Genomic DNA, 27540 nt, shown 5'->3' with positions numbered 1-27540 from the left:
TGGTTGTTCCGAGTGTGAGAAGTTAGAACTTTCTTGCTGCTGACGTTTTGTTCCATCTGGGCCCTGTGCTGACTGTTGAGAGGAGGCGGATTTCGCATCCTGTGTTTTGCCAAAGAGGTAAAAATGCCCAGTTTTTGGACATTTTGTCTACCAAATGTTGGCTTTGTTTGCCGTGGAAGCACTATGCAATTTTTGCTCCCTCTGCCAAAGAATAAGCAAGCAGTTTAGCTAAAACGTAATCACTGTATAGATATTGCTGTTGTGCACGCATTAGTTTTTCGTGGCTTTCTCTTTCGAAGACCTTTAGGTTGTCTGGAAAAGCTGAGGATCAAATCTGTAATATCGACAGATGTAACCTTGACGATGATGGCTGAATGCTAATCTCAAAGAAATGTTAGAAAAGCTGATTCTGACTTGGGCTAGATCCACAAATTGTTGCACATTGTGTTGTTGTATTCAGTCACCACCTGGATTGCCTTGCTTCCAGACAGAAAAATGCAGAGGTGAATGATTGCTGTAGCTCATTATCCAACAATGGGTGGATTAATTCTTACCAGAAAGGTCTGTTTATTAGTGGGGGGGCAGGACAAGGAAGGAATTAATTGTGGGTTCCACTAACGGGTTAAACAGGATGCAAATTTAATGAAGTAGAAGGGCGATAACATGCTGGCTGTAGAAGCAAGTGTGGGGAAGAGGTGTCTGGGGAGACTGGTGTGGACCCTTGGAGCAATTCTAATGCTGAAACTGCACACGTGCTAAGAGGTAATAGTGATATCTGCCATTGGAGCTTCGTGTACCTCTTGATGTTTGCACCATGGTTCTGCTACCATAGTCTTATTTGTGTGCTGACCAGCCTTTTGTGAGTGTTGAACCATCTCAGTCAAGATGACCACCCCCCGCTCATTACCTTCCTGCTACATTGCACACTGCTCACATTTTTCTCTATGCAAGCTGGTTGTCTGCATTGGAAAGGGTCATATAGTATGGCTCCCTTTCTTCCCCACCCAAAGTCTCAAAACAGCCCTCAAATCCCAATTGCTTAGATGTCACCCAGCACCTTTAAAGAGGTGAATGCAGCCATGCCTAAACAAGACAAGAAGAAGAGTTGGTTTTTATATGCAGACTTTCTCTACCACTTAAGGAAGAATCAAACCGGCTTACAATCACCTTCCCTCCCCCTCCCTACAACAGACACCCTGTGAGGTAGGTGGGGCTGAGAGAGTGTGACCAGCCCAAGGTCACCCAGCTGGCTTCCTGTGGAGGAGTGGGGAAATAAATCCAGTTCACAAGATTAGCATCCGCTGCTCATGTGGAGGGGTGGGGAATCAAACCCAGTTTTCCAGATCAGAGTCCACCACTCTTAACCACTACACCACACAAGTGCAGCAGAATTATACCCAGTGGCTGTATAATTGCGTTTACCTGCCCGACAATCTTGCCTACATCACTGTTTACTTTCTTTCTTGCCTGTCAACCTGGCAGGGCAGCCATGCACCGTGACCACCTAGAGACTGTTTCCATCAAAGTTGTTTTTATACCAGGCAAATTGTTGCTTAATAGGCCTTTTCATCCCTCAGGGTTGGCCGTTTTGCCAAGGCTGTTCTCAGTGATATGGATTGGAAGCACCTGGGGATGCTGCTTCCATGCTTGCTTTCATTGGGGCATTAGCTAAAGCTGCCCCCCCCCTAGCATTCCTTGACAGCTGACCTGACAAATACTGGTGGTCTGGGTGATGTCTAACTGAATCCCATGGCCACAGCCAAATTAATGCCTCTGAGTCCAGAACTACAGACGACACTCCACAGATTTTGTGAACGACAGTTATAGACCTTCAACAGAAGCTTCATCCACCAAACTCTTTTCTTTTCATTGTGTTACACACTGCGGTGCTTTCTACTTCTAACTTCCACTCGCTTTTATGCTATAAAATAACCCAGCTCAGCTTCAAGCCTTGTGAAATAATAAATTATCATGCATGTGGAGTTGAGGGTTTTCCCTTTTATATACACATCCCCTCATTTTGGGTCTCTACTCTTGTTTCCCCAGCATGCTCAGCAGCTCTGCCATGTTAACTGTCTAAATGGTTCAGAAGCAAAAAAGAAAAAGTAATACCTCATTAGGAATGCCTTATCAAAGTAAAATCTTCAAGTACAAATCACAGAAAACGATATTTGCAGGGATACTTGGCAATTTTCATGTTGCTCCTGGCCAGAAGACCTCCAGGAACAAAAGCCCACATTGTGGTTAGAGATTTATAGTTTTCTTGGGAAATGAACTACTGGTATGTGAACACACCTGGAATCTTCTTAGGCGCCACCTCTAAAGGTCAGACATGGGCAGAACCAGGTATGACCCAAGGCCCTATCTTCTAACATGTCCTTTGTGGTATATTCTGCCATCTGTTACAGGCTTAGATTTTTTTGAGGTTTTGTCTCTGCGATCTCCCATTATTCTTAATAGTTCCAAACCTAAATGTAACCCATGTTAACCCTCTTTGCATCACCCCACCTTGGAATAAGCAAGTTGCTCACCTTCCTGCTTGGTTGGTGCCCTTTCACTTTACAACAAGACAAAAACATGGTAGGGGGTCCAAGAAGTCAGTGTGGTTGAATGGAGAACTCCATGATGAGCTAAGGAAGAAAGAGGAAATGTTCAAGAAATGGAGGCAAGAACATACTTCTGAAGAAGAGTATCTGAGGGTTGCTAGGTACTGGAGGTCAGCCATCAGAGGGGCCAAAGCTCAGAATGAGCTGAGGCTGGCATGGGAGGCTCACAGCAAGAAAAATCTTCAGATATGTGAGGAGCAAACACAGGGTAGAAGAGGCCATATGCCCACTGTTGGGTGAAAATGGAGAAACACTGACAGAGAGAAAGCAGAATGGCTCAATGCTTATTTTGCCCTAGTTTTCCCCCTGATAAAGAGAACAGGCTCATCTAGTGATAGTGAGAGCAAGGCATGGTGTCCAGGCTGGTGGTTGACATGAACAGAGAGGTACCTGGCTTTACTGGATATGTACAAATTCCCTGGGCCAGACACTTTGCACCCAATAGAGCTCGAGGAACTTTCTACAGAGCTTTTGGATCCCTTGTCCATCATCTTCAAGACCTCTTTGGGGAAGAGGCCAGTGGCAGAGCATCTGCTTGGCAAGCAGAAGGCCCCTGGTTCAATCCCTGGCATCTCCAGTTAAAAGGATCTGGGGGGGACATTATCACCCTCTTTAAGTATTTATCTGAAGAAGTGAGCTGTGGCTCACGAAAGCTCATACCCTACCAGAAAATATTTTTGTTAGTCTTTAAGGTGCTACTGGACTCTTGCCCTTTTCTACTACTGCAGACAGACTAACACGGCTACCCACTGTGAATTCTCTTTAAGTATTTGAAAGGCTATCACTTAGAGGAAGGCAGGGAGCTGTTTGTGTTGGCAGCAGAGGATAGGACTCGCAATAATGGATATAAATTATGGGCGGAAAGGTACCAGCTGGACATTAGGAATTTTTTTTTACAGTGAGACTAGTTCTGCAGTAGAATCAGTTGTCTAGGGAGGTGGTGAGCTCCTCCTTTCCAGCAGTCTAAGCAGCAGCTGGACAAACACTTCACATCTCTCCCCTGGACATCACAGACTCTTCTGCATACCACACCTAATCCCATCACGCCTGCTATTCACATTTACATACTGTTAACATTTACATACTAATGCTTGTCTGAATTCACTCTCCTTTACTTAAAGACAGATGGATTCACATTCTAGCTGTATCTGAAGAAGTGAGCTGTGGCTCACGAAAGCTCATACCCTACCAGAAAATATTTTTGTTAGTCTTTAAGGTGCTACTGGACTCTTTCCCTTTTCTACTACTGGACAAACACTTGTCTGGGATGGTTCAGGCTGATCCTGCATTGAGATCTAGATGGCCTGTATGGCCAACTCTATGATTATGATTCTACAAACTCTGCCAAAAGTATGCAGTTATTTAGTTTCTAAAAGTCCAAAACTTGATTGGCTAGATAATAGAAAAGCAGCTGCTGTGACTCGTCTGAATGGGATAGGTGTGCAGCTGCTATTAAGTAGCCCATGTCTACGAAATGTTCTCCAGATGCAGTGTGGGATTTTCTTAGTCCCCAGAGTGGGGAGCTGCAGCAACCAGCCCAAAGAGGGTGAGGGCTACAGCTAGCCCAGAGCTCTGTTCCTTGTGCCTTCCAGGAATGAATGCTCCCAATCATCCCTGAAATCTGCACTCATAGCTAGAATCTACCCATACTTCCCTGTTGTGGCTCTAATAAAAGCTTGTGTTGTCTGCTTATCTCATTGTGGAAGATTGTGGAAGAAAGGCTGCCCAAAGGCCTAAGCAGGCCTGCCCCAATACTTGCTGTTTTCTCTAGGCCTTGACTTATCAGTCTGGGTGGGAACAGGATCAATGTAATCTGTGTGCATGCGCAAAGTCCATCAGAAATCCAGACCATATGTAGAGTCTCAGGAGACTTCAGGAAATTAGCCTTACAGCTCAAGGCAAATTCAGGCTCTCTTTCCTTTCATTGTATGTTGACTACAGGGTGACAGAGAGGGTCCAATTCATTGGGATCTAAGAGGTTACATCAGACTTGTTTTGCTTTAAAAGGTAAAGGTAGTCCCCTATGCAAGCACCGGGTCATTACTGACCCATGGGATGACGTCACATCCTGACATTTAGTAGGCAGAATATGTTTACGGGGTGGTTTGTCATTGCCTTCCCCAGTCGTCTACACTTTACCCCCAGCAAGCTGGGTACTCATTTTACCGACCTCTGAAGGAAGGAAGGCAGAGTTAACCTTGAGCCGGCTACCTGAAACCAACTTCCGATGGGATTGAACGCAGGTTGTGAGCAGAGCTTTTGACTGCAGTACTGCAGCTTACCACTCTGCGCCACGGGGACTGCGAAATGGAAGAGGAAAGAGGTTTAGGAACAATTATTGAATGGTTGTTGGATATTTTGTTCTCGATTGTGGTAACAGACCACAAAGAATGGTGCGGCAAACTCCTTTTATAACCTTTTTTAACAGCTACTACCCCTGATGCTGTCATGAACACGATGTGGCCGGCACTTTTTATGTGAATGATGGTCAGTGGTCACTCATTTGTGGCAAAGAACAAAGGCTACCTTTTCATGGTGGAAGTCACATTGCTTGGAGGGAAATAATGTTTTATTTGCAGCTCAATGTTGCTGCTTGTGTGCTAGAAAAATTGTGTGCCCCCCCTCCCCATGGCTGTGAGTGCTTCTCTTAGAATTCTTGTGATGTTTTCTAGAGTTTTTGAAGAAGTAAAATGATGAGGAGCTTCGCTTCTTGCTGCGTGAAGGTTATTGTGCTGCTAATAACTCCATGTTGCTACTCTGTTTTCAGGCTGGTTTTAAATTGGGGTTTTAATGTGTTTATCTGTATTGTTGGCTTACATCAAACAGTAGCAATCCTTTTGAGGCAAAAGGCAGTGCATGCATGAATTGAAAAGAAAATTGGATGAATACATTCTATCCTGGTTTTGATGGTGTCCTAGGTACCTGTTGCTCAGAGCCTGCAGTGCCCACTTTCTAAAGAAGATGGTCTCCCAGCAGTATGTCTAACATCACGTGCTAATGGGGCATTGTCTCTTCAAAAAGTCAATTTATAGAGAAGAAATGTCTTGGTGTGTTCTGCTTAATACTGTTACCTGGACAGTCAGTGGCTTCCCCAACATCTGCTGTCTGAGGTCCTTTTTAACCAGAGATGCTACGGATTAAACTGGGACCTTTTACATGCAGCACATGTGTGGTACCACTGAGTCATGGTTCTGGCTTGTGTGTGCAAGCATACATGTAACAGAAAGCTGTGGTTGGATGCAGGTATCTTGAGTGCGTGCTTGGTGGCCAACCTGTGTTTTCTTCTGTGTGCTCTGCAGGATGGCCTTGGAAACAGGTGTCATCTTTGTCACAGGGACCCTCAGATGCAGTTTTGTAGTGTAGGCAGCTGGGCATTTGGAAACCCTTGGGTGCTCACAGAGGCGATGTCTGGGTTGTGGTTCATGTCGGATTCGATGTGTTAATTGTCTTCATTGTTAGCTTGTTGGCCTGTAAATGCAAATTTTATGGATTCTATTAACATTCATGGTGACTGCACAAAACTCACTCTTTCACACTATTGGCCTGTCGCTAATTAAATTAATTACTTCAGTGGCCAATGTTAGCTGCTTCTGTTTCGGGTATATTCTAGATGAGAGAGGTGGCTTTACAGCTTGTAAGATGTGCAAGGTTTTGTGTGAAAACATACTTGCTGGCAAAATTTTGCACGGCAGTTGGAGTCTTCCAGTCCTTCACCTCCATGTGAAATCACCTATGGAAAAAAGATTGTGACCCTCTTAACCGTACAGGAAGATTAAAAGAAACCTAAGATAGGAACCACAAGTAATGTAGTATGGAGTGGAGCTTGGCAGTGAAAACCCAAAATTGAACTTGGTGCTCTCTTTTCTTTATAGCTACTGACATCTTTTTTTTTTGTGTGTGTGTGTTTTTAATTGCTTCCTTTCCTTTGAATTGGTAGTATTTGTAAGGTGCCTTTTGCAATGGGAGCCAAGCATCAATGGCCCTATGTAGCCAAGGTGGGCTGAATATGTTGTGCAAAAAATATATATGGACAATGGAAGAGCCAAAGGAATTAAAAGGAGAGGAAAGGGAGAAATTAACAGTTCTGTCCTATCGCATTTGTACCTTTCCAAGTCCCTAAACAGATTTAGAAAGGTGCAACTGTGCGTAGGATGTCACTGTGGCAGCCCCAGCAGTGTTTTATTAGTAGTTGTGTGTGTGTGTGTTTGTGTGTGTGTATATATATAATAATAATAACCATGTAGAAGAAATGTTCGGTATCATTAAGTCTAATGTACACACTCTACTTGACCTTTTCCATGATATCATGGTATTACATCTGGGAAAGAATTTTGTGTGTGTAATTGTTTTAGAAAAACCTTTACTACTGGTGTTGTCTTCTCACCTTTGCTTGCAATGATAAGATATGTAGCAGTTTCTATTTACCAGAATGCTAAGCAAATCTAGGAACAAGTGACTGTCTCTTCGCTGCTCAGGGGCTTCCAGTATAAGCAGAGAAAAGCCAGCTGGACAAATACGCAGTGATCGCAAGGAGCACCCCCCACGCACACTCCAGTGTGGTGGCTGTTAGAATGTCAAGGTATCTTGTTCTGTTACAAAAACTTAAAATTGTTTTTGAGGAAAGGCAAGGTCCCTGTAATCTGTTGAGTCTGTAGTGTTGTAAATGAATATGCTAGCCCATGGTCCTTCTCAGTAAGTTGCATTTTGATGCTTATGTTGCTGGAAAGTCGTGCATTGAGCAGAGCTGAGGAATGATAGCTGCAATGTGCTCAGTGACCCAGTGATGCTCTGTAAACTCCAAACTGGTTCAGCCGTGCTAGTGGTGTGTGTAAATTCATGGTGGTCTTGGGATAACTAGTTCAGCATGTTCCTCCTTCCCATCTACTAAGTTCTGTTTTTTTTAGAATATGAATAGGAACAAGACACAATGCATCCACCATTCAGATAGTGTGCTTTCTTATTTTGCATAAACTTAGTTTGCATGCTTTTCCTGAACACTTGGGGAACGTAGAATTCGGTACACCATGCCAAAAGCAAGGTGTATGTAGAAAGATACTACTGAGAGAACCATAAGTAGCTGGTGAGGCTCGGACGTTTCATTCCAGAATGCTGGAATACCTGTGGTTATGGCATGCTTTTTCTAGGACTATCTTAGATTTATTACATCTAAATTCAGAAACCTGTTTTTGAAAAATTAAAGTTACTTTCCATTAAATTCTACATTTGGATAGCAGATGCTGCATGAACTATTACTGTCCCTGGCTATGTTTGAAACTAGTAAACAGGCCTTCTCAATCATGATTTTTGAATACCTCTTCTAATAATCAGAATTGCACGTTAATGTATAGGTAAGTCTGCTTCTTGTTTTTTGTACGAGAGCAGAGGAAAAACCACTAATGGAACCCTGCCTTCAAATCTTCAGCATTACAAAAGTTTTTATTTAGATGGATGTGGTTCTTGGTTCTATTTTGGGAAGGTCATAATGTCTTTTACCAGTCTAGTACTCTTTTAATCAAGTCCTTGTACTGAGAATGTTAAAGCCCCAAGTTTATAAGCAGTAACTTATTTTTAGTTGGGCATGTAAATTCTTTGGGGGAGGTTGCATTAATTTGGCTTATTAATTATGCTTTCTCTAAACATTTTTCGGTGTTCTGCGCCCTGAGACATTTCACAGATGGTGAAGTTAGCTTAGATGGTAGACCTTTCTAACAGTGACATAGGCAGTGATGTCTCCCATTTATAGGCTTGCCAGGTTCCCCTTCTCTTCCGGCGGGAGGTTTTTGGGGCAGAGGTGAGGCAAGATTGTGCATGCGGCTTCACCAAAGAGATTGCGTCACTTCCACTTCCGGTTTTTTACACCCAACTGGGAGTTTGAGTGTAATGCTGCGCTTCTGGGTGTAAACCGGAAGTGACGTGGAGCCGCAGGCAGGCGTGCATGCACACGTTGCCTGTCGACCCTCAGCTGGTCGGCGGGCAGCCAGGTGGATTGGCAGGGGTTTGCCCGCCGCCACCTGGCACTTCACAACTCTACCCATTTACAATGCAATCCCATTTCTAAAGGAAATCAATATGAGCAAGACATGATTGCCCATAAGTGACTTCATGTTGGTCCTAGTTCTCAAGATGGTTATTTGAGATGCCTGAGCACAGGAGGGATACAATTCATCAAAAACTGTATGCAATTTTAAAAGAAGTGATCAGGTTTTTCCCCCCTGACTTTTGAGATACATGCATGGAATTCTACTCCCTGGACCTTTGCCTCAGCTCAGCTTGGGGGTTACTTGAGTTCCCGGCCAACTTCCAGCCTCCTTTCCTGCAACAAGCTTGTGTTACGGATGAGTCCGCAAACAAAGCAAACATAAAGCTGGTTTAATTTCAAGCCCCATTAGTAATGGACAACAACAGCGACAGGAAAAAAATAATCAATAATATCTAGACAGTCTATCGGGAAATGTTTTTTGCAGTGCTCTTTGAGAAATCACAGATGAAGAATTAAAGTAGCTTTGTGCATAATTAGTGTTCCCCCCCATCCCCAGCCTCTCCTCCCAGTACTATAGATGGATTATCAAGATACCTTGTTCCTCATCTAAAGGTGGCTCCTTGTAATTACGTTCTGCTTTCTCTCACAGACTTAATTGTAAACATGGTAGGTTGGTGTCTGGCTTTGCAATCCCACTGAGACTGCGTCTAGCTGGGCATTGTCAGAGACTGGATAGTAGCGAGGCTGAACAAATCTGTCTGGATAAGCTGGCTGAACTCGCAAGCAAATGATTGCCTGGTAATTTGGCGGTGATGGTAACTGGCTGTGCAGATACATTCCTGTAATAAGCGCCATTGGAGAGTATCCTGCTTAGGCCAAAGGCATGCGAACCGACCATTTTTGAACTCCGGTATATTTTCTCATCTGTGTTGAATAAAACAGAGCTTAGCTCCAGCCTTTTAAGACACTTAAAAAAAAGTTTTTTATTTTTCAAACAAATATTACAAAACATACAGGCGTACGAACATATCAACATACAGATCAGAATATTACATTATAATGGAATTTACTCTATAATAGGGGTGTCAAACATAAGGCCTGTGGGCCAGATCTTTCCCCTTGAGAGCTCTTATCCGTCCGGCCCGCAAGCCAGCTGAGGGTGCCACACTCCCCCCACTCTCATTGTGGGCTGGCGAGGCATGGCCTGGCCCCACCAAGTGACATTTATGTCATATCCATCCCTCGTAACAATTTAGTTCATCACCCCTGCCTATAACGTCTATTGTGTTATACCTTCTTTGAATATTATGATTGCATATTCAATGGTGTATTTCCTACTTATTTTTTTAATGTTATTTTTATCAGTTAACAACTATATATTCAAGAAATACTTCCCATTTTTCATAAAAACCAGAGGTTGATCTATTATTCATTAAAGGTGCCAACTTAGCCATAGTTGCATATTCTGCTGCTTTATTTGTCCGTTCAGTTACATCTGCTTTCCACTTTCTTGCATACTCCACTCCTGCCGCTGGCACCCTATGCTTAAATAATTCATTATATATTTTTGGCATATTATCTGGGAAAATATTTAACAATATACCTTTTGGATCAACCACAAATTTAATTTTCTATATTTTTTGCATTGCATCTTGTATCATTTTCCAATATTTTCTTGCCTTTTTGCAAGACCATCACATATGATAAAATGTTGAATCTGTTCTTTTGACATTTCCAACACTTTCCTTCAAATCCCTTACTGGCCTTTGCAGTATCTTTAGGCGTTCTATACCATCTAAAATACATTCTATACCAGTTTTCTCTAAGCATAAGACACTTGAATGTGGCTGGTAAATTTTTGCCAGTGTATGTGAAGATTATTCTTGTAGATAATAGGCTCCAGATCATCACCTCTCTCTTTGCCTTGGGACATAAACTTTCCCATCCCCTTTTCTTTAAATGCCAAGTACCCCTTTCATTTTACTAAAGTGACTTCTGTAGTTTTCATTCATACAAAAACAGTTGCAACAATTTTGCTGGCTTAAGTCTGTTGCAACAAAATAAAAAAGGAAATGAGGCCCCTTAGAGACTAAGGCCATTAACGCATGGCTCCTTTGTGCCTGTAAAGGTACACCCTTTTTTGTATCGGGAACCCAAAACGGCCATGCGTTAATGGCCTAACAGACTTTATTCCAGCGTAACTCAGAATCGGAACTCAGATGCGAGCAGAGTACATATAAATAAATTGCGTTAATCAATGTATACTTTGCCCATCAAATTAAGCGAGCTCTTATTCATGAAAGTTTATACTGGAATAAATTGTTAGTCTCCTGGGTGCCACTCGATTCCAGTTTTAATAATCTGAAGTGTGCCTGCAAGCTATGGCTTGTGTTAAACCATAGTTAAACATCACGTCCACTGAGCACACCATGGTCAAGGCATTTCTCTGCATTGCTTGCAGTATGAAAGTGCTCTGTGCAGGTGTCTTATAAGTGCCCTCTGGAGGGGACGAAGGGAGGTTTAGCCAAACTGTTGTTTCCCTGTATATTGGTATCCTAATAAGCTTTTTTAAAAATCCTATTGTCCTATGTTTGAAATGGATTACAAATATCAATGAAACCAATATGTCAGAACATTCTCCAAACAATCTTTGTTAAAGTTTAAAGGTGTCATTCAAGAAAACAACTCACCCCTCCCTCACAAGGCCATGATCATCAGTCCTCAAAACCAAGGATAAACCTTGTTAAGGCATCAAACTCTGGTTAGTGCTAACTACGGTTTCAGTGTTATATCTTTGGACTTTTTTATGGGGGAAGAATCACTGCCAGTGATAGCTTTTTGAAATGCTTCATCTCCCCAAGTGTGTTAATCTTCTAGTTGAAACATTAAACATCTTCCTCCCAAGATTATTACAGATGTTCATTGGGCATTTGTGTTGCTGGGGAAATGTTGCTTTGATGGCTTATACTTTTCATACTGTAGTATCCAGGGTGGAAACCTAGATAGATTACATACACTTTTGCTACCATATGTCCTTACTAAAGATAAGGGTTAGGGTGAAATTGTATGATGTCAGGTGTGCACGTCCACAGGTATCCATATATCCATTTGCTTACCTAGGGATTGGGAGGCTGTCTCTTTGTTATCCAAGGTTAGACAGGGTTTACTTTCCCTCACTAGCCCTGTTCACAAGTTACAGTACATGCATGTACAATCCATGTAAAGACAACTCTTGATTTTTTAAAAAATGCGCTTTGAGTAAAATCATAGTTGTACAGTTGCCCAGGTGTATTGGTCTTTGACTTCATTTGTAAAGTGAATGCACACTGGCTCTTTCTTGCAAACATGTGTACGCATATACGTGCAGGTTGTATGTGCATTTGCTATAATATGTGAACAGGACTACTTGCATCCTCCACGCCACTTCCTGCTTTCCTTGTGAGTAAAATTATAGAAACACAGAGTTGGAAGGGACCTCCAGCATCATCTAGTCCAACCCCCTGCACAATGCAGGAAATTCACAACTATCCTCCCACACCCCCAGTGATCCCCTGCTCAGAAGATGGCAGAAAACCTCCAAGATCTCCTGAGATAGCCTCATTGCCCCCAGTATCTCTCATTTGGCCCTTTTGTGCTTTGTAGCATTGTTGTGCAAATGTAGCAACTTGATCTTGTTTGGCAAATGTAGATGTGCTGTGTACTGGTTTGCGAAATTAATAGAACTATCACTGGAAACCAATAATCTTTGAATATCCACTAGCTGCCACCATCACCCCTCTGACTTTCCATGGACAGTAAAAAGAGACTGTGCTTGCCAAAAAATTTGAAAGGATGACATGCTTAATGAAGTATTTTAGTAACTGTGTATTAGATTGTTTTTGCTTCCCTCTTCTCTAAAAAACAAACTCCCAAGTTTGTGTAAACATTTCCACTTATAAACCTCAGCTCCTATGTTTTAGAATGTAAATGTTTACCCTTCAGATTCTCTTCTCTCGCCCACCCCCCAACCCTAGATTACTTTCCCTGGACTGCTTTTGCATTGATATTTTCATCCTAATGTGGGTTTTACCAGTTCAACTACCATGGCAGTGTTTGTTAGGAGGTCGTGGCTCAGGAGGCAGGATTTTTGATCCAGACTGGCTTTTGATAACCAAATAAAGTTTATTTGCCCTCCCCTCCCAACCCAACCCCCCAAAAAAAGTTCTGTGTGGGGCACAGCTCTAAGCTTTCCAGAATTCTGTGCAGTTGTATGGCTGGTTACAGTGTGTGTGGGGCAACGGAAACGTGTTAGGGTAAATGTTGCACTGGAGTTTGTCTTTTTGTCAACCTGGTCTCTAATGCTACAAGGCAACCCTGGCGTTGTCACCCACTATGCCACAGTCCAGCTGCTGCTCCAGGGCAGACTCGTCTCAACTGCATATGCCTCAATGTGAGCTCGGAAACAGCTGGAGGAAGTTGATGCTGTGCTTTCTTTGCTTCGTGTCTCCTTGCTGCTGTGATGGTCTCCGGCCTGCTGAAGTGTGGCATTCCTTCAGCTGTTCCTGTTCAACAGCTGATCCACTTGATCTAGGCTTGTTCTTGCTGTGTTCACCAGTTGGTTGCTGTGTACTGAACATCTAATACTGTAGTATCTGTGTAACATCCAGCTGTACCTAGCTATTATAATCCCACCTTTGCTAAGAGCTTGGCTGGTGCTGTTGAGATTGCAGTGAAATCTGAGGAACTAGAGAAAAGTTACTGAGCCTATTTGCAGGGATCCTGGCCTGTGCTTTTATTGCCTCTTCCTACCCTCTGTGACCGGTGGCATGCACAACACAAAATATATCAAATTATTTAAGGTGCGTAAGTTATAGCAATTGCAGAATGCACCTTTTTTTTGGATTTGTAATTCTTCTCTTAAGTAAATCTCTCTCCCTCCTGCTCCCCCCAGTGGCGGTGGCGGAAAGTGCCATCAAGTTGTAGACTATTTATGGCAGCCCCGTAGAGCAGGGATGTCAAACATAAGGCCCACAGGCTGAATCCGGCCCCTTGAGAATGCTTATCTGGCCTGTGAGCTGCCACCACCACCCCACTCTCGATCTGGGCTGGCGAGGCATGGCCCGACCCAACCAAGTGACATGTCATATCTGGCCCTCGTGACAATTGAGTTCGACAGCCCTGCTGTAGAGTTTTCAAGGCAAGAGGCAGCCCTGAATGTCCATAGTGGTCTCCCCATTCAAGTACGAGCTGGGGCTGACCCTGCTTAGCTTCCAAGACCTGATAAGATTGAGCTAGCCTGGGTCATTCAGGTCAGGCTCTTCCAGCCTCCTCCCCGAGTTAGCTCCAAGGATATGCAAACAAGTCTATACAGATAGTACTTCAGCTTCTCATTGCTTTTTTGGAAATGCTGTCCAGGAATTATCTAATATGGAGTTATGCCACTGTTTCAGATCAAAATATGTACACTGTAGTTTAGCTTAATGTGATTTTAGCTTTGGCCTTCTCCTAAAAGTTGCACACCCTTGGAGCCAGGATGGCTAAACAAAAAGTAATCATTACAAGCTGAAATGTCAATAATTTTGCTAGGGAAGCATGACACACCCTGCTTTGATCCCCTAGCCTTCCCTCCTTCCTGTTTTCTCTCTTCCTTAGATTGTCAGTAGTCTGAAGAGCAGCCAGCCTTTTGTAATCAAAATTCATGGCTGCGGTTACTTTTTCTTTCCCTCTGTCTTTTTAATGACTTATTTTTAACACATTGGCTTTTTAAGCGCTTGCAAGCTCATCTAAGCTGGAATCTCCATTTCGGCCGGCTGCCTTGTTGCTTTTCCAGCACTGTCCATGATGGCAATTCCAGAGGGGTGGCTGCACTCAGCCTGTTGCAGCAAGCGAAAGTAAGCAGGAATCTCAGATAACCTTAAAGACAAACAATATCTTGTGTTCCCGCCTGAGCTTCTGTGGACTAGAGCGTGTTTCTTCAAGTGCAGTGAACGGATCTTCACACTGTGTTTATGTAGGAGGCATAAAAAGAAGGTTGTGCCAAGATGGAGGAAGTGCAAGTAATTAAAAAAAATCAACTCTAAACCAGAAATACAAGATGTGCACTGGTTATGCTAAGTTAGCCCAAACCTGTAGCAGATGGGGAGTGTTCAGTTTTGCGAAGAGAGCTAACAGAGATAAGAATCCCAGAGCCTTTCACCAATACATGCTCAAGCGCTGTGGATCTTCCGCAGCCTATCTTAAGAGCAGCCTTGTGCCGCCAGGCTTCTGCTGTTCTTTGTTAAATATTCATCTCCTAACTGTTCCCCAGTGTAGAGGAATTCTGTGGCTGCCATTGTGATTGCTGACCTGGCTTTCTTCTCGCCTTATCTTATGCATTGAGGTCATGTTGGACTGGCTTGCGTGCTGTAATGGCATAGGAGGGTTCCTGTGGTGCATTTTTTAAAAGCTTTATAAAACACAAATAAACCAGGCAATATCTGCAAAGGGCACTCCCCCACCCCATCCCAACACCTTGTTCAATAGGTGGCTGTTCCATATTTTTTTTTCCTCCAATGACCTCTGGATTTACAGTTCTTAATAGTTGCTGCAAATTGGACTCTTGGCTCGCAGTAGGTAAACATTATCTAGTGTGAGTGGGATAATTAAGCCTCCGGGACACATTACCGCGCATCACATGCAGAAAGCTTAGATCGAGCTGAACAGAAATTCATAGGGGGCTCGGAGATACCGAGGCCTGTTGCTAAAACAAATAACCAAAATCGGGGAGTAGGACCTTAAAACTGTAGACCAGGTTTCTCTGTTCTGTTCTTCTTTAAAAAAAAAAAAACTCATGAGGAAGGAGGAGGAGGAGGAAGAAGCATTAGTATATGAGGCATCATGGAGAATGCTGGAGCACACACATGTAGTGGTGACACTGGCTGTTCTTGAGTTTAATTAACTGTTTTTAAAGTATTTCATGGCCCTCTGCAAATGACAGAAGTAGATGCCACTGTGTATTTATCGAGGGGAGCAGAATCACAACCCGTGGCCCAACTCTGACATCAGCACGTTCAGCTGTATGTCTCCCGTGCTCTCTGCAGATGTCCGGGTGAGAGGAACAGACTGATGTCAGTGAGTGGAGCCAATGGGCTGTGTTTGATTTCCTAAGGGTGGGGCTGTCTGGCTTGGAAAGACAATAGCATATGAAGATAGTGACCGATAATGGAAGGGAGGGGGGGCATGGCTCAGTGGTAGAACATCTTCTTTGCATGGAGGAGGTCTTGGGTTCAGTCGTGGTCATCTCCAGTTCAGGGACCTCAGGTGACATGAAAGACTCTATACCTGAGACCCTAGAGATCCTGCTACTAGTCACCATAGGCAGTGCTGATCATGATAGACCAAGGTTCTGCCTCAGTATCAGGTGGCATTGTGTGTTCAGCCGCCTCAAGTTTATACTCAATAAAACAAGCAGTTTCCAGGCTGGTGGTCTGAGTCAATATACTTCTGCACAACATCATCAATTCCAAAAGAAGTGAGGATATATGAGAAACCGTGGGTGTGAAGCAGGCTTTTCTTCTGGTCAGTCTTGAAAAACATCGTAAGACAAATGAGCTGGCTGCATCTCTTTTGCTATTTCCTGTGTTTGTTCTCCCTCTCCCCTCCCCCTTTCAGTTGTCTTCTTGGCTATATACCAGATGAATCCTGCTGAGTTGGAGAGCTCAGAAGTTTTCCTAGTTGAAGTCTGGCTAGGCTTAACAATGTGAAAGTCCGTATGGCTGTGATTTCCAGAGGAAGTTACAGTGAAAATAAACAGTCGTGTGGCACCTTGAAATACTATCAGGTTTTCTTTTACCATAAGCTTTTGTGGTCTAGAGCCTGCCTTGTTAGCTCTGAGCAGGAGTGGATCCCTCGAGCCAGGTCTCTCTTTCTGCTGCCAGGGCATTTAGTGCATATGTGGTGGTGGAAAGTGCCGTCAAGTCCCATCTGACTTATGGCGATCCTGTAGGGTTTTCAAGGCAAGAGACATTCAGAGGGTGGTTTGCCATTGCTCGCCTCTGGGTCATGACCCTGGTGTTCCTTGGAGGTCTCCCATCCAAATATTAGCCAGGACCGACCTGCTTAGCTTCCGAGATCTGATGAGATCGGGCTAGCCTGGGCTATCCAGGTCAGGGCTGAGTGAATATACTACAAGAACTGGCTGCTCACTCCTCAGATGAAGAAGAAGAGTTGGTTTTTATATATGCTGACTTACTCTACCACTTAAGGAAGAATCAAACTGGCTTACAATCCCCTCCCCTCCCCCTCCCAACAGACACCCTGTGAGGTAGGTGGGGCTTTGTTTTGCGTGACTTGCCCAAGGTCACCCAGCTGGCTTTGTAGGAGTGGGGAAACAAATCCAGTTCACCAGATTAGCGTCTGCCGCTCATGTGGAGGAGTGGGAATCAAACCCGGTTCTCCAGATCAGACTCCACCGCTCCAAACCACCACTCTTAACCACTACACCATGCTGGCTCTCAAGAGTTGGTTTTTATAGGTGGGGCTGAGAGAGCATGACTAGCGCAAGGTCACCCAGCTGGCTTCATGTGGAGGAGTGGGGAAACCAATCCAGTTTACCAGATCAGCGTCTGCCGCTCATGTGGAGGAGTGGGGAATCAAGCCCAGTTCTCCAGATCAGAGAAATGGCAAAGAGGATTGTCCAGGTGTTAAGATTTTGGTGCAGAACCGAATACCCTTTCCTGAGCCTTCCCCCCCAAGTCTCTCTCCCTATACCTGGTCCCTTCCCTTGTCACTCCCAGCACAAACAGGGAGACTGGGAACGTTGCTCCCCACTTCTTCAGGAAGAGCTCAGGATTAGCATGAGAGGCATTTAGGAGCAGCTGGCACTGGAGCTGACCTGTTTCTCCGGCACGTGGGTTGAGGGTGGCTGCCAGTGAGCAAAACACGCACATGTATGGTATTGTGCTTTTATGTTGTCAGAGATTCACAGCCTGGGCATGCACTGAGCAGATGTGATGAGGGCAGAAAGGTGTGTGTGTGTGTGTGTTAAGTGCCTTCAAGTCACTTCTGGCTCATAGCGACCCTCCAGGTGGGGGTATACATTTTGTCACTAAATGTTGCTGAGGGCTTAGTTTCAAGTGAGATGCTGGACTTGTGTGAGGCGTCTGCCACCAGGCCTTTCATTTTAAAGAGCTAAAAGCTTGTGGTCTTGGTGGAGGGAAGGAAGAGAAACTGTGGTGGAGGGCAGTTTCCACAAAGCCTTGTGGGCTTTCCATTCTTGGGGAAGGATACCAAGGGACACCAAGCAAAAGTAATACTACGGCCATGTGTGTTTCCCCCCCCCCCATCCTGTCCCTCTTGCTCCTCTGCAGAAGGAGAGGAACGGGGAGAGAATTGCCGCAGCTAGTTCCATTCTTTGCCTGGCTGGGTTGAATGCAGTGAGGAACTTTGCGAGAGGGAGAAAGAAAAGGCAAGTCTGTCCAGTTGACACATTCTGCTAGAACAGGCCCCTGTTTAAGACTGGTTTCCCTTTTGGAAGGCAGCACACGGGGCTGTCCTTTTCCCCACCTCCTGGAGGGAGTGTGGGGGTGGGGAGAGTGTACAGACTACAGTACGCTGTTCTGGATTTGGCCACACAGTACTCAGCTGTCGCTCACCTTCCTGTAAGCCCAAGAGAAACAATCCCATCCACCACCTTCAGAATGCCATCTTAGCTTGTTTCCCCCCCCCTTTTTTTGCAAGGTGTAGAATAAGATTCTTCATGCAGAACGCTGCTTTGACGAGGTGCCTGAAGGCAATTCTTGTTGACCCCAGATGACTGAATACTTGCAAGCCTGCATGCTGGAGCTAAAATTGAGGGAGAGGATGCTAGATTAGGGAAGGAGACGGGGAGATGTACACAGCATAAAAATATTTCTTATGGACTTCTTGGTTTCTGAAACTATAAGCGATGCTGCCACCGTGTCTTCATCTTTTCTTGGCCTTACTAAGGACTGGGAACATGTTTTTGATTTTCAAGGGAAAGCTGAGGATCCCAGAGTTTGCAATAAATATTTGCAATAAATATGTATTTTATTTATAAATAAAAGTTTGCAATAAATATTTAGAGTGTTGTGCGACATAATGTAGGTCTATGAGCTGAGCTGTACTCCCTTGTAAAGCCCTAAAAGAGATTCACTGCTGTGGTCATAAACTTGGGCCTCGCATGTGTCTGTTTTACAATCCTGTAAAGTGGTGTATGGGGAAAATGGCGAGAGAGTAGAATTTCTTTCCTCAAACCTGGAATGAACGGGACTGACGGTGAACATGGGAAAGACATGCAAATGGCCAACTCCTTGGCTTGCCAGGAAGTGAAAATTAAATTCTGTAGATTTCTCAGAAAGCTTAACTAATAAAGGAAAATGAATTAGCAGAAGTGAAATGCATAAAATTGTGCACAACGGCCACCGTCTGTCTTGACAGGACTTGGCAGGTTATAGCATCTTCTGCGAAGTAGAATGTGATGAGGGCAGATCCTTTAAGTCGTATGTAAACTGATTAAACTAATCCAATCTGCTTTTTGTGAGTTGATGCATAGATGGGGGAGCTTTGTGAAAAGCTGTGTAGGTCACCTTTCGGTGTTTCTTTTCAGCAATAACAGATTTACCACATTGTTACTGGGCTGCATGCACTTCAGAGATTTTATTGCCTGGGAGAATCAGTACCGGGGGAAAAAACATAAAGTATAAGACTTAAATGTTAAGGCAACTTTAAAAATAGTATATGCAGCCTACAATGACACTCTAGTATCAACAAAAAAACCATTATTTACATCAGTACCTAACCCTAGGTTCCTCTTCCAGAAATCTAAAAAAGGTTGCATGTGCATTGCTGTAGACAGGACTGGCTCCATTGTTTGGGGAGGAGACTTGAGAAAGGGTCCTATCTGCGCACAAATCCTTCCTTCCCCTTGAAGGAGGCAGTGGACCGTGATTCCTGTGGGCCTTTTTATGTGGCAGGGGCAAAAAGGGTGAAAGAGCTGTTGCTTCCACATGTTGCTCTTCTCTCAAGATACCTCATTTTGTTGCGCTCTGCCCTATTGCACTTCACAGATATTGTATTTTTGAGAAAGTCTGTCGGCACCATTTTCCAACAGCATGTGCTAGCTTTGTGTCACATTTTGGTAATTCTCACAGTATTCCAAACGTTTTCATTATTATTACAGTACATTTTTTTAAAAGACATAATGCCATTGCACACTTAATAGACTACAGTATAGTGTACACCAGCGGTTCCCAAACTGTGCTCCACGGAGCACTTGGTGCTCCGCGAAACATCTCCTAGTGCTCCATGAAGAGATAGGAAAGAAAAATACTACTGTCATTCGGTTTAGTATATCGATGCTAGGTGAAAATTAGTGCTCTGTGATGAATTTCTCTCTTGAAAAGTGCTTCATAACTCAAAAAGTTTGGGAACTGCTGGTGTAAACATAACTTTTATATGTACTGGGAAACTCAAAAAAATCGTGTCTCACTTTATTGTGATACTTTATTGTGGTGGTCTGGAACCGACCCTTCAATATCTCCAAGGTATGCTTGTATAGGAGACAATCCCAGTGGCTCCTAAGACACCACAGGGGCCTCCGGGTTGACCACCATGTGACTTCCCCAGGTTCCTCTGCCTCAGGAGCTCTTTCTTTAACCCTGTTGGGGTTGACAAGGCTTAAAATGAGTCATGCTCCTTCAAGTCCCGCTATAGCCCAGAGGAAGGCTGGTTTTGTTCTATCTTCTAAACAGCGAGTAGTTTTAGACAAGAAGATAGAAAGAAGGACCTCGTGTACAGTTGTCATAGCAAAGTCCTGTGTGTAGCACTATGGTGGCTGCACACTTAGCATTATTCCCCATAGCAGTGAGGAATTTCCTGATCAACCGGCAGTTCTAGTTCTTTCCCACAAACAGCCAGATAAGTGTTTAAATATATAAGTCTGGAGTAAACCTTGAAACTCCAGCCGAATAACATTTCAGATCTGTAGCTAGACAATAGAAATCCCCTTAGCTTGCTGAGAGGCACACCAATCTCTGTGAGAAATGTGCAAAGCATAAATCATATGGTCCTTGAATCCTAGCCTCAACTTTCATCTTCAGTGAATCTTCGGTCCGCAATGCAGGCCAAATCTTTTTTGAAGTAAGGAACTTACTGGCAGCAATCTGGTTAATGTCCGTATAAGACCTGCTGATTTCAATTAGGAAGGCGCAGGCATAATTGGATGTAGGTTTACAGATTGTATTTTAGTGTTGTACAGTGGGCAGCAATTCAAGTTACAGAAGATAATGATGTTGTAACTTTTGAAATTCCTAATCTTTAAATTGTTCAAGAACAGCAAATTTCAACAATGTTTCAGTACAGCTAGATGTGTGACCTTATCAGTGGCTTAGGGTAGGTTGCTATTAATTAATTTTTTTTAAGGCTGCACCTTTCCCTTGTGGCTCAAGGCAGTTTACAGTCCCAATTTAAAGAGCATTCGTATAATAAAAACCAATTAGCCCCCCTCCCCAGAATGCCTGCAGCTTATACCCTCTTAAAAGCCCTAGCAAGTAAAACTGCCTTGCAGCATATTCTAATGATTTTGGAAGTACCACACACAGCGTCAGGTAAAAGGTAACTCGTTCAACTCACTGCCATGCTGTGTTGCTGCCACAGGGTACAGTGGATTTAAAAGGGGGTTAGGTAGGTTTAGCAGACTGCATAGCCCAGACTAGCGTTGCACCTGTAAGAGCCGAGAAGCTAGCAGGGTCATCCGTGGTGAATACTTTGATAGGAGACCTCCAGGGTTGCTGTGTAGAGGAAGGCAATGACAAACCAGCTCTGTACATCTCTTGCCTTGAGAACCCCATAAGGGGCCACCCTAAGTCGGTTGTGACTTGATGGCATTTGATCATTATTGTTGGGTGGGTGTATGGAGGGTAGCTCTGTCATTACTTACAGGCCATAATAGTTGAATGAGTCCTCCTTGGGTTTTTGTCAGATGCTGGGGACCTGTCAGCGGGGGAGGGTTGTGGTCTGTGTGTCCCATTATGGGCTCTGTTGATGTGTCTCACTTTCCACTACTGGAAAGAGGATGCCAAATGACTTGGACTGTTGATCTGATCCAGAATGGCTATTCTTATTTTCTTTTTGTATTCCTTGCACCTTGTAGTACTTAAGGCTTGAGCACATGTGCCTCCTATGTCACTGGATGATGGACATAAATGTATGAAGCCCCTTTATAGGGGGTGATCATTTTATCTGATTTATCTTAAGTGCTCCCCCCCCCCCATTATCCGGCCATCCAAGGCCCCTGTGAAGCCTGAATACTGCATCAAAACAGAGATATAGATATATCTTATAACCAGTAGTTATTTCTCCAGAGGGATTGTATATTTCTCATTTACAACTTAGTCACTAGTGGCACCTTGGTGTAACCTGAAACCTTTTAAAGCACATTCTGCTTGCAATCTAATCAAATGTCTGCAGAAACTAGCTTCCTCCATTTTGGTACAAGGAGATCTCCTGGCTGGTTGTTACTCAAATATGTCTTCTAAGCTGCCTGGGGATCTTATCCTGGCACACCACTATTTCTTTTTTATTCCTGAGCTTTAGAAAGAAGAATCCTGTGCGACACAAACTGCTTTCAAGTACCTTAGAAGTTGGCAGCCATCACCACATCCTGGGGCAGGGACTTCCACAATTTAACTGTGCGTTGTGTGAAGAAATACTTCATTTTCTTCATATAACACACAGGTAAATTGTGGAACTCCCTGCCCCAGAATGTAGTGATGGCTGCCAACTTGGAAGGCTTGAAGAGGGGAGTGGACATGTTTATGGAGGAGAGGGGTATTCATGGCCACTAGTACAAATGGATTCTAGTCATGATGCATACCTATTCCCTCCAGGAGCAGAGCAGCATGCCTATTATATTAGGTGCTTTGGAACACAGGCAGGACAATGCTGCTGCAGTTGTCGTGTTTGTGGGCTTCCAAGAGGCACCTGGTTGGGCCTCTGTGTGAACAGACTGCTGGACTTGATGGACCCTGGTCATCCAGCATGGCCTTTCTTATGTTCTTACTCCATCCAAAATGCTATAGCTGTGCTGCAAAACTGACAGTTCATTCTGAGAGCGCTATAGCTTCAGAGTCTACAGAGTCTTCTTGCTTGGTGGTTGGCATTTTTCCAGCCAGCCTGCACAAATACTGTTTTTATGAAGTAGCATTATAAATTAAGGTTAGTATAAATATCTTGTGGGAAGGCCTGGCTTAGGGTGTCAGGAACAGCTGTGTAAATAGATGGTTTGTAGCTGTTGTACAGTGCCGCATACCTATAATCATGACTTCCCAGCTCCTTTTGTTCTTTTCTGTGAACAGAAGGATCTTTCCTTGCCTGCTTTTCTCTCTTGTCCTGTTGGCTAAATAAGCCACTGGAGATGAACAAGTTAATGATGCAGCGTTGAAGGCTCAAGCTTGCATGAACTAGAGTCCGGAAATACAAAGCTTGGTTGAGGGCCAACCAAGAACTGCATTTCCTGACAAGCTTGCTTCACTTCTCAGATTTAAGATTGCATAGATCCGTGTGTGTGGTTCCCCCCTCCCTTATAAGCAGCTGAAAAACAAGTCTTCCTGCTTGGGCATTTCAATTTGTCAATAGTAATATTTCCTGCTTTGACAGAAGCACTTTGGTAGCTATGAAGTGCTGCTCTAAAATGAATTGATGTACTTCCTTCATTACTTTCAAAACAGTAATGTGTCTGAATTGTTTGCTTGTTTCGGTACTCGTAACCCCAAAAAGGCAAAAGATTGCTCTTACAGTGTGTGTTCTTCAGTGATATGCCAGGATTATGGTCCTGGAGGACCCAGTGCATATGTAACATTTCCATTGGCTTGGCAACTGACCATGTGCTTGCTTGCAACTTTCCTCTCCCTTGCCTATTCACAACTAGACAGAATGCACCATTATGCCTGCGTTGCTGCTTACCTGTTTAGTATGTTTTTATCCCATCCCTCCTCTAAGAAACTCAGAATGGCCTATGTGCCTCTTTTATCCTCACAACAACCCTGTGAGGTAGGTTTGTTTTGCAAGAGAGCAACTAGCCGAAGGTTAGCCAGCATATTTCCATAGCAATGTGGGCATTTTAATTAGGGTGTCACAGTTCCAAGTCTAAGGCTGTTACCGCACTAGGTATTCCCAGCGATGTATCAAGAGTTTGGAAATGTAATAAAAAACATTGCTTTTAAAGGGTTTTTGGATGCCACGGCTAAAAAATGGTTGGAAGGCATCTTCACAGCTAAAGGGGCCAAACAAAGTGCGAACAGTATTTTTTATAACATTTCCAAACTCTTGATACATCGCTGGGAATACCTAGTGCGGTAACAGCCTAACACTGTAACCACTACACCAGTCTCTCTCACCAGGGTTTCCAACCAGCATCGAACCGTAGTTAGTTTCAAACCATAGGGGGTTACCGCATTATGTATTCCCAGCAATGTATCAAGAGTTTGAAAATGTTATAAAAAACATCGCTCTAAAAGAGTTGATATCAGTCGAGGCTAATGCTGAATCGCAGTTAGGGGAAGAGACGAGAAATTCATACATGAGGGGGAAAGGAAAGGGCACATGAGGAACACTATTAACGCACATCAGGTTTACAGGTGGCTTCAGCCCTCCTCCCTCCCCCCACCCAACAATGCCAAAATTCCTATAGCTCAGAGGCTTTCAAATCTTGCCAAGTTGGCCAAGGCCCTTATATGAGTTACAGAGTGCAGAGTTTCTTCCCGGATGTTTGGCCGAGGACAGTCCTGCAGATGCTGCTTTTTTAAGTGGGATGTCTGGATGGAAGAGTTTACCTAATCTTCCTTCCTAACTCCCCTAAGGAGAGCTATAAGGGATGGGAGCCGTGGCTCATTGGTGGGGCATCTTGTTTTGTATGTAGAAGGTCCCAGCTTCATGTGTTCATGGTTCTCATAATTAAGTTCTTCTCCGAAGGCCAGTTTTGAAAACATTCTCGCTTAATTACTCTCCATCCTTCCCATTATAATAACCGGTGTACATAGTTGTAAGACTGGGGGGGAGTTAGGCAATTTGTACAGGAGGGAGGGGAAAAACCCATTGTGGGGAAAGTCATGAATGCCCTCTAGGAGTATTGGGATTATATATCTGGCATCTCTCCCGCCAAGAGTGAAAAGATATGGGAGAGTTATAAAAGTGTACTTTCGGTGAATTATAATAAATTTTCAATTGAACTAGCAGCAGATTTTCTTAAATAAGACCATATGCTTCTAGCTTTTTATTCTGTCTTCTCTCTGGGTGATAAGAGATTTCTAGTTCCACCGTAACTGATTGTGTAACCAAGTAATAAGGTCTTTCTGGGTGATCTAAATGTTTAACAAGTATACTTTCCCTCCCTCTCTCTGAACTTAAAAAATAACAAATCTTCCCCCCCTCTCTCCCCCCTCCCCACACACTTTCTCCTTCAGGCTCCGGACAAAAGGAAAGCATTAGAAGAGACCAAAGCATACACCACTCAATCTTTAGCAAGTGTTGCTTATCAGATCAATGCACTCGCTAACAATGTGCTCCAGCTACTGGACATCCAAGCGTCACAGCTCCGGAGAATGGAGTCCTCAATCAATCATATTTCCCAGGTAATCTTTCTTCAGAGAATCAAGATGTTACGGAGTCGCTGTTCTTGGATAAGCCACAGAGATAAGAGAAGTTGATATTAAAGCCCTTACTTTAAACTGCGTTGGGGTATGTGTGTTAAAAGGGTCTGTCTGAGAATTCCAAACTTTTTGCGCACAGTATTATATTAAGTAGTCAATTAATGATATTTTTGATAGTGAGAAATGGAGATCTACTTTCAACCCCCCCCTTTAGTTAGCGAAGCATGCACTTTATAAAATGTTGAAGGTATCCTAGTACCCAGCTTGCTGGGGGCAAAGTGTAGACGACTGGGAAGGTACTGGCAAACCACCCCATAAACACAGTCTGCCTAGTAAATGTTGTGATGTGACATCAACCCATGGGTCAGTAATGACCTGGTGCTTGCACAGGGCACCACCTTTACCTTTTTATCTTATACGAGAGTTGGCTACCTTTTCTAATTTTAAGAGCCAAACTATGTCAAAATTCAGAGCAAGATCAACAGGGCCAGCGTTAAGTCCATCTTCGTAACTGAAAATATATTATATTAATATTGATAATTTAATATTGATGGCAGGCATGTTGTTGTTTCTGGCAACAGTTTATGCCATAATAACTTTTGTACTCCAGTCTTTTCCAATAGGAGTTCTGCTGCTGCATCATTTTCCTTGTAGCTTTTGAAGCTTATGTAGCAACTAGTCAAGTTTACCTTTGTGTGTACATTCAGGTGTGCCTTCCATCAATTCTGATTGTCCAGCCCCCTCGTCAGGTTTCTCCCTCCTTCTTTAAGCCTCCCTACCCCTGCCTTGTCAGGTCCTATCAGTGGTATAAGCCTCACTGACTCTGCATCTGAATAAAGAACCTGTTGCATCTTGCGGTGTTCGGCTTTCCTTCTTTCTCCTAGTTTCGTCAATGGTACAGTGAAGTGCACAGTATGGCGTGATGGCGTCAAAACATTCCTGCTTGATGAATGCTTGGGGTTTCCAGGAAACTGAGAAATAAATTGTAGGAAATCTTTGACTCCATGCCCCCAGCCTCGCAGACGGAAATACTTGTTTTATTACCATTTATTGACATGTCTTCACTTAATAAGACTTTTGTAAAAGTAATAAAACAAGTATTGCCACCTGCAACAGCATTTTTTTTGAAAAAATGAAGATTTAAAACAATTTTTTAAATTAAGAGTTAAAATGCAGTGTGAACAGCTTGTTGCAAAATTAGGCATGGATATATTATGCATATCAAATACCTGTGGCCCAAAGCGGTTTTCTGTTGTTGTTTTTTAGATCATTCCTATATGTGCACAAGTGGAACCCCGTGGCGCAGAGTGTTAAGCTGCAGTACTGCAGTCAAAAGCTCTGCTCACGACCTGAATTTGATCCCGACAGAAGTCGGTTTCAGGTAGCTGGCTCAAGGTTGACTCAGCCTTCCATCCTTCTGAGGTCGGTAAAATGAGTATCCAGCTTGCTGGGGGCAAAGGGAGGATGACTGGGGAAGGCACTGGCAAACCACCCCGCAAACAAAGTCTGCCTTGGAAACGTCGGGATGTGACGTCACCCCATGGGTCAGGAATGACCTGGTGCTTGCACAGGGGACCTTTACCTTTTTTATATGTGCACAAGATCTAGTAGGTGGTTAAAGATATCACCAGGGTACCCTTTTTCCCATTCCTGTGTCACCAAGGGACACAGGAACCAGACCCTGAGTCTTGGATCAAGAAGTGCTCCCAGTGCATTCTTAAAACCAGTAGGATGTCGACGAGTTTTTCTTTAAGCTCTTGAGCCTGTTGTTTAATATTTCACTTGTCTGTTTATTAATATTAATTGTGTCATATCTCTTCTGGGCCAAAACGTGCAACACCTTGTTCCTTTTAGTTCTTGGCTTGAGCTAAAGGCCCTACTATGCAGCAGGCAATTGAGTCACTTGATACACAAACTGTTTGCTGAAAGGTTGTGAACAGCTTGTGCTTTGTAAACCTTTTTGATAGTCTTTAGCAAGGCCATGTACCTCTTTCGGGAGGCTGGTGGTTGTGGAAATTAATCCTGATTCTATAAATGACTTAATGCTTATTTATGAAATTAACTTTTTAGAAAAGAGCCACACATAACTAAAATGAGAGACAAATTATTCAAGTTAATCAGACATCGTTCTTCATGACATTTGAGTGTTTAAAAAACCCCTGTGCCTGTCCTTTCCCCCTAATTTAATTGTTAGTAATTTTGGATATATGTGATGATTTAGATTAACCACTTTTTGTCTGTATGAATATCATTAGTTGTGCCAATGCACATTTGGTCATCTCTATGCTGTTGGTGGGGCTGTGGCTCAGTAGTAGAGCATCTGCTTTCC

The 27540-nt window shown here is 43.6% G+C and overlaps 1 protein-coding gene across 6 annotated transcripts in view; it reads left to right on the top strand.

The window, feature by feature from the left end:
- ABI1 (abl interactor 1) overlaps positions 1-27540 on the top strand; it is a 121341-nt gene that overhangs the window by 31925 nt on the left and 61876 nt on the right. For all 6 annotated transcript variants that reach the window (XM_056857032.1, XM_056857030.1, XM_056857028.1 and 3 more), the window contains exon 2: positions 25026-25193. In XM_056857032.1, coding sequence (XP_056713010.1) covers positions 25026-25193 — 168 coding nt within the window. The remainder of the gene's footprint in view (positions 1-25025; positions 25194-27540) is intronic.

This window comes from Euleptes europaea, chromosome 11, assembly GCF_029931775.1.
Source record: "Euleptes europaea isolate rEulEur1 chromosome 11, rEulEur1.hap1, whole genome shotgun sequence".
Classification (NCBI taxonomy): domain Eukaryota; kingdom Metazoa; phylum Chordata; class Lepidosauria; order Squamata; family Sphaerodactylidae; genus Euleptes; species Euleptes europaea.
The sequence above is the reverse complement of the archived record's forward strand: the minus strand, read 5'-3'. Positions and strand labels throughout refer to the sequence as shown.